The sequence below is a fragment of the Chaetura pelagica genome, unplaced genomic scaffold, assembly GCF_000747805.2.
Source record: "Chaetura pelagica isolate M959 unplaced genomic scaffold, ChaPel_1.0 scaffold235, whole genome shotgun sequence".
Taxonomy (NCBI): Eukaryota; Metazoa; Chordata; class Aves; order Apodiformes; family Apodidae; genus Chaetura; species Chaetura pelagica.
In genome coordinates this window covers 1,384,283-1,391,199 of record NW_009953215.1, presented here as the reverse complement: position 1 = coordinate 1,391,199, position 6,917 = coordinate 1,384,283, and the positions used below count along the sequence as shown (strand labels likewise).

Here is a 6,917-nt window from a genome sequence, read left to right as displayed (position 1 = left end):
ATTCTGTCATATGTATTATGCATCTCTTAAATAATCTCTGTTTGAGAGTTTAACTTACATTTTTTTAACAGTAAATGCTGCAAAGGATCTTTTTGAATAACTGATCCCTATTCCCAGGGGCAATATGAATTTTATACCTATGAATAAGACAGTTCCCTGCTTGAATTTTAACCACTTTACTTTCATCTGACTTTCAGAATATTTTACTTTCAGGAGTGCTTTGGGAAAATAAATTTTATTTTTGTTTTCCATTCTTTTGCCATACCATAGGAATGAGAAATAATTATATTTCATTTAAAATGGGATAATTGCCACCAATTTGCTAGACTCATGCCAGTTACTAAACTGCCTTCATATTTCTTTCGATACCATGATAACTTGATGAGGGAAATGGATGCATTAATTTACTTACTGTTGGTGGTATAGGCATAAAATCATGCTGGTGTCATTACATTATAACAGTTTGGAAGTTATTAGGCGGCATAATTCCATTGAGGGGTGAGGGATTTTGACAGAAACCGGAATTCTCTGAAATTCTGAGGGTAGCCTGTTTGACACCTATGTCTATTTCAAAGCAGAAGTCAGAATGGTGTAGTTTTCATGATCCTTATATCTAGCTGTACGTTCCTATTTGAACAGACAGTTCAGTCTAAAACTGCTAGAGTAGTTCTGGGTTTGACATGGAGCCCAAAGGCCTTGGTAACTAGCTCAAAGACAGAATGTCAGTGTCAAGCCTCTCAGATTTTTCACAATATCCATGTGATTCATGTTAAGTTCCTCTAGTATCATGTTTGGAGCTTGCCTTTGAAATAAGATCTCCTACTCTGTTTTCAGAGGAATGTGCTGATTGATCTCAGATGTATTAACTCCAGACCAATATTTGTAAATATGAGAATTTCATATACGATTCATAGTGGGAGTAGGACATCTATATGTATATTTGTGTATACAAACACCTGTGATATACCCATATTAAATATGACTTCTATAGAGCTTTCACTTTTTTGTAGGCTGGCTTTAGTTTAATTTTGTTAATGGTTCTTACTTAAGGTCACTTCTATCACTAACTTGTGTGCATGCCATATGCCGCTGCAGAAAAGAGACCTTTCACTTTAGAAAAATGATTTCTGGTCAGAGACCTGTGTGCTGTTTTGAAAGATGCAGCCTGACTATAAATCAGTCCTGTAATTATAATTAACTTAGGAACAGTGAAAAGGGAATATGGTGCTCTGCCAGCTTACTGATAAGGCTCATGTGCCGAGTCTTAGGTGGTACTACCAACAAGAGGAGCTCCTTGAGATTATGGCAAACTCATTTGTTTGTGAGAGACCATCCCAGTAGTACATTTGTTAAATGTCATTCCATATTATTGTGCATTTGTGTAAAAGAAATTTCACACTATAGATATGAACAAGTACACTGCGCAAACCAAATTTTTTGTGATCTGTATGAGTGTGAACTGTTGTGTTTGACAAATAGAGTCTGGAGGGTAATAATATCTTTATGTAGCCACCAGCATGCAAGGGATAAACAGGATCTATGAAATATCACATCTAAAATGGCTGCATAACCATTTAGAGAAGGGTACTGAAAGTTTATTTTTATTCCATAGTGAAATGTAACTGTCTTACCAGCACAGCACTCCCTATAAGATGAGATGCCATATCTTTACTGGATATGGAAGTGCCCTGAAACACCTTAATGGCAACTATACCATTGGCAAATCAGTGCAGAATTTCACTGGAGATAGAAGTAGTGCTTCCATTATTAGGGCCAGAACTGATATTTATATTAATTCATACAGAGCAACAGTTACTGAATAATTATGATTATTGCTAGAGTTAGCTATAGTTAGGCACCATCCTTGGAGGTGTTAAAAAAATGGGTAGACGTGGTGCTTCAGGAGATGGTTTGGTGGTCACAGGGGTGTAGAGCTGACGGTTGGACTTGATGATCTTAAATGTCTTTTCCAATCTTCGTGATTCTATGATTCTTAATGTGGGTACCACACATCACAGAAGCAACTGAAGATCTTTTACATGTATAATAATTGGAAATTAAATGGTGAAGTGATTCAAACAGACAAAGTACATGCTTTAGGCTACATATATCTGTGTGTTTTATAGCAAGTCTTAATTATTTTTTGCTTATTACTGTAAGGATTCATGCTGTCACATCTGTTTCTGTGAAAACCCATTCTCAAACAACTTGATGTTCATAGAAGGCTATTGCTGTTCTTGAGTGATGAGCTGAGATTTGTAAGGTTATTGAAAAAATAATTTCATTTTTGGCTCTCCTTGAAAACTTTTGCAAAAGCTGATGGATTCCTTTCATGCATCAGGGAGCCTAGTAAATTCTCCTTACTAGAACTGCTGGGCTTTACCGCAGTGTATATCTATATATGCAAATATAACTTTCCTAGCTATGTTTTGCGTAGTACAATTTTGTTTCATTTAATGCTGGAAAATACTCTAATTGTCTGTAATTTTATTTGCACTAGCAGAATGGATATAAATCATGTTGTCTAAATCTATTTTAGTTGTTGCCTTGTGATATAAGAGCCTTCATATGAAGATAAAAATCTGTACTTGAATTTACAGCTAATAGCGTATGTCCTTAACTTTATCGTGCCTAATACACGTACATACAATAGCTAATCTTGTATATTTGTAATAAAATCTTCAAAGGTGGTACTGAAGGCTGATCTTTTATCTGGTGAGCAGTCACTCCTGTAGACAGTACTTTGGAGTTTGCTTTTGTCTCTAAAGAACATATCAGGAACAGATACTCTGCCCTTATTTTTATTTGGGAAGCCTAAAGAAAAGTGAGGAACTAGCTATATTTAGTCCTTATGTCCTTCGATACCTGGTACATTCACTGGAGCCAGAATGATTAAAGAGACCTTCACGTTTATTGTTGGTAGAAAAGAAACACTGTGTTAATGGCTAGGTCAAATTAAATTACAAAGTGTTTTTTTACCTGTGAAAATTCAAAATCAGGATGGAAAGAAACAGAGGAAATAAGACATTTTCTTGGGTTTTTAGTCTGTGTGGCTAAACCTGAGGAAAAAAACAACAACTTTTTTTTCCTCTGCTCTATTGAAACAGTGAGAGAGCTGCTGCATACAAATGTGAAACTGATTCAAAAGTAAAACCAGAAATCCCAGCCCAAACCCAAATTACCCTATGTTTCATGAATGTCCAGTGTCATATGTCAGTTTTAATTGTCCAGAGCTACAGAGTCTTCGGACATTATTTATTATTGCTTTTAATCTATAGCAAGCACTTGGTACAATTTTTTTCAATAATATAGCTGCATGAACAAGAACTATATTACTTTCAAAGTAATTAATTATTTTTTCTGAAAATACCATGACTAATGGAATTTTAGGAGGAATATAAAAAATAATAGGTCTTGGAGTAAAATTGGCAACACTCTCCAGCTTAGCAGAGAGATTAACCAAGAGTGGATTGTCAGGCTTGAGGTACCCTTAGATTTCTGTGAAATAAAATGAGTGTTGTATGAAAAGGCCTATGGCCAGAAGAGAGCTTTTTTCCTAGAATAATATTTGAGATACTGTACTTGGTGACATTCAAGAGATGAAATACTGTAGGTTACTGTAGTTATACAGGAGTTTTGCCTTTTTGGGGTTTTTTTTGTGTGTGTTTTTTTTATGTGGCTTTTTTGTTTTGTTTTGTTTTTTAATTTCTAGTTGGGTTATGGAAGAGAGCAATTCTATGATGTTCGTAATGTACAACCCATGTGTTCTTCTATCTTATTTTAAGGATTTCTACCTGTGTGCAGCCTTGGCCCATCTCAAGTGGGAAGAATGAACTTTGGAAAAGATGTCAGCACTCTAAAATATTTCACTATCTGTGGCTTACAGGAAGGGTATGAACCCTTTGCTGTTAATACAAACCGAGACATCACCATTTGGCTGAGTAAAAGGCTCCCTCAGTTTCTACCAGTGCCACAAAATCATGAACACATTGAGGTTTGTCATCCTATTAAAATGTTTTTAGATACTTCTTCCATTAATATCTTTGAATTATGTTTGTACTTTTGCACTTCTTTAGCAAGATTTTAAATGTGATATGTTGATCCAATTCTGGATGAACCTTGTACCTATTAAAATTTTCTTACATTCAGCGGAGTTGCAAATAATGTAAATATTTGTTTGATAGTATTTCTCTATATCTGTGAATTTTGTCATGTGTATAAACATGAGGTTCCCAGAGACAAATTCTACAACATGCCCTCATTAAGAGGTCCTTGTGCAATCAGAACTGCTTATAAATGACTTTCAGAAATTGTACATTTCTACGTAACTGATACCATGTGTTCTGGTGCACACACTATGAAGCAATGTTTCCGTAACTAATTTGGTTTGATTTTAATAAATATTTATTAGTCCATTGTGTCAATGCTTAGATCCCAATCAGCTGTGCCTCTTTATGGAACTGAATTCATGCTTTGTAAGATTACCATTAAATCCTTCTGAAATTGATGGGACATGAACTCTTTTTCAGCTGATGTGTATCACAAAGTAGTATTAAAGAAATAATTTGTGTTCTTGCATATCTACATATATGATTTAGTTTAGTTGGTTTGGTTTGTTCTGGACAGGCTTGGATTTATGTTCCAAAGAGATACAATGAGAAAGGTCATTTATTTATGAATGTTTTTTTTAATGTAACAGTGGAACAACAATACCCTCCACTCCTTAAAGTATTTCCCCTTAAAATGACAGCATGTGATTAGAATATGTTTGACTGTTGACAGCATGCTGCTGCAAGTTTTGCAATTCATGGATGCTTGTTCTAGGAATATAAGTTGAATATTTACAAGGGAGAAAAAGCATCAAATTCAAAACAACTGCGTCTTTGCATTTGGTAGGTGATGAGAATTGATGGCACCATAGACAGCTGCCCCTGCCTGAAGGTCACACAGAAGTCCTTTGGTTCACAGAACAGTAAAACAGACGTCATGTTTTTTCGATTAAGCATGCCCATTGAATGTGCTGAGGTGTTCTCCAGATCAGCTACAGGAGGGTTACCAGGCACTGGTCTTTTTGCCCCAAAGACTGACTTGGAGGATTATGATGCTGATTCTGATTTTGAGGTTCTAATGAAAACTGCTCATGGTCATCTAGTTCCTGACCGGACAGAAAGAGAAAAAGATGCCACAAAACCAGAGTTAAACAACCATAAAGATTATGTTCAAGAAAAGCCTTCACGTCTTAAACAAAGGTTAGTAGCAAATCTGACTTGCTTTTATTTTATTTTATTTTATTTTATTTTATTTTATTTTATTTTATTTTATTTTATTTTATTTTATTTTATTTTTCCTTCCCCCCCCCACGTTCTTGAATAGTAGAAGAAAATGCCAGTCAGATCTGCAGAGATTTTTCCCAAACTCTGCCCTAAATTTTTACATAACACAGTAGGCAGGACAGTTAACCTTCATGTGAATAAATTACATCATATGCAATATGTACATTAAAATTAAGCAGAACACTGAAAACATTTTTAAAGCTACTAGAAACCTATCATTTTGCATATTATGAAGGCTTTTGTGATCATCACAGGAAGTCCATTCTAGAACCAAGGACTTCCATTCTGACAGAACTGGGAGGTCTTCAAAGTGATAGTGTACATTTTTTCACATTACTTCCAAAAAGCTGAAAGAGTTAGATAGTCTTTATCTAGAAATGTATATTAGCTTCTTATTGCACTCAATGAAATAAATATCTAGAAGAATATTCTCTACTTGACACTTTGCTTCTCCATAATTTTTACTGTGGAATCAGAAGCAGAACACCTAGCTTGATGATGCTGTGGAGGTGCAAACACAATATCCAGACAATATTACTGCAGCTTTCTGTTTCTTTTCTGGGCCCCTTTATCAAACCTAGTTTGTTAAATATTTCAATTGCACAAAAAATCAGGGCGTATGGGTGGTATTTTTAAATGCATGAAGGTCATTTAAGGTTCCACATTTTTCCTGCATGACATAGATCTTTAACAGCCTGAATTTTTTTAATGTGAATTTAGTTTCCAAGTAACTTCAAAATACATGGTTCAAGCTCAGAATTCATTTAAGTGCTTTTAAAAATGAATACCCTTTTGTGAAGTATTAATTTTAGTTTAATCTATATAGAAGTATTGAACTAGCGAGTGTTAAGTATTACTAATGTAATAAATACTATGTATTTAGGGCTTACATAATAAACGTGCATTTAGGGATAATGTATGAATATAAAACTACTTTGTGTATATATATGGATATACTGAGCTTTTCATATAGATTTTTTATTATTAATTTATTACAGATTTATGCTCAGGAGGACAAAGCCAGATTATAGCACGAGTCACTCTGCACGGCTTACTGAGGATGTGCTAGCAGATGATAGGGATGACTATGATTACTTGATGCAAACTTCTACGGTATTGTAACATAAGATTGATATTTTAGCTGCTTGATTTTATTTTTTTCTAAAATAATTACATGTTTTTGCTTGTAAGAGCTTCAGAAGCAGTGTAATTTTCAGACAATTATTTTAATTTTAATGTTTATTGCAGTCCTGTACTACTGAGGTGAAGACTACTGTGTTAATTTTGTTTTAACTTGTCACACTAAAACAATTTCGAATGGAAAGCCATAAACTAATTGGATCAATTTTTGAAACTACTGCAGATAACACCAAACAGAAACGAGGAAGTATGAATAGTTCTAGAATACTGGAATAAATAGGAAATAGTGTATTAAACTTATGTTCAGGACTGTTTTAAAACTTCTATAATACACTTCTTTTGAAGATGTGACATATTTTCAGATTTTAGGACAACAAATTAATTCTGAATCAAATTGAAACACAGGAATTCAAATACTAACATTTAATGGCTCTTGTTTTGGGT

The 6,917-nt window shown here is 34.3% G+C and overlaps 1 protein-coding gene across 1 annotated transcript in view; it reads left to right on the top strand.

The window, feature by feature from the left end:
* Window positions 1-6,917, top strand: part of RYR2 (ryanodine receptor 2 (cardiac)) — a 262,530-nt gene that overhangs the window by 123,106 nt on the left and 132,507 nt on the right. The window contains exons 30-32 of the mRNA XM_009997595.1: window positions 3,786-3,994; window positions 4,897-5,249; window positions 6,332-6,446. Coding sequence (XP_009995897.1) covers window positions 3,786-3,994; window positions 4,897-5,249; window positions 6,332-6,446 — 677 coding nt within the window. The remainder of the gene's footprint in view (window positions 1-3,785; window positions 3,995-4,896; window positions 5,250-6,331; window positions 6,447-6,917) is intronic.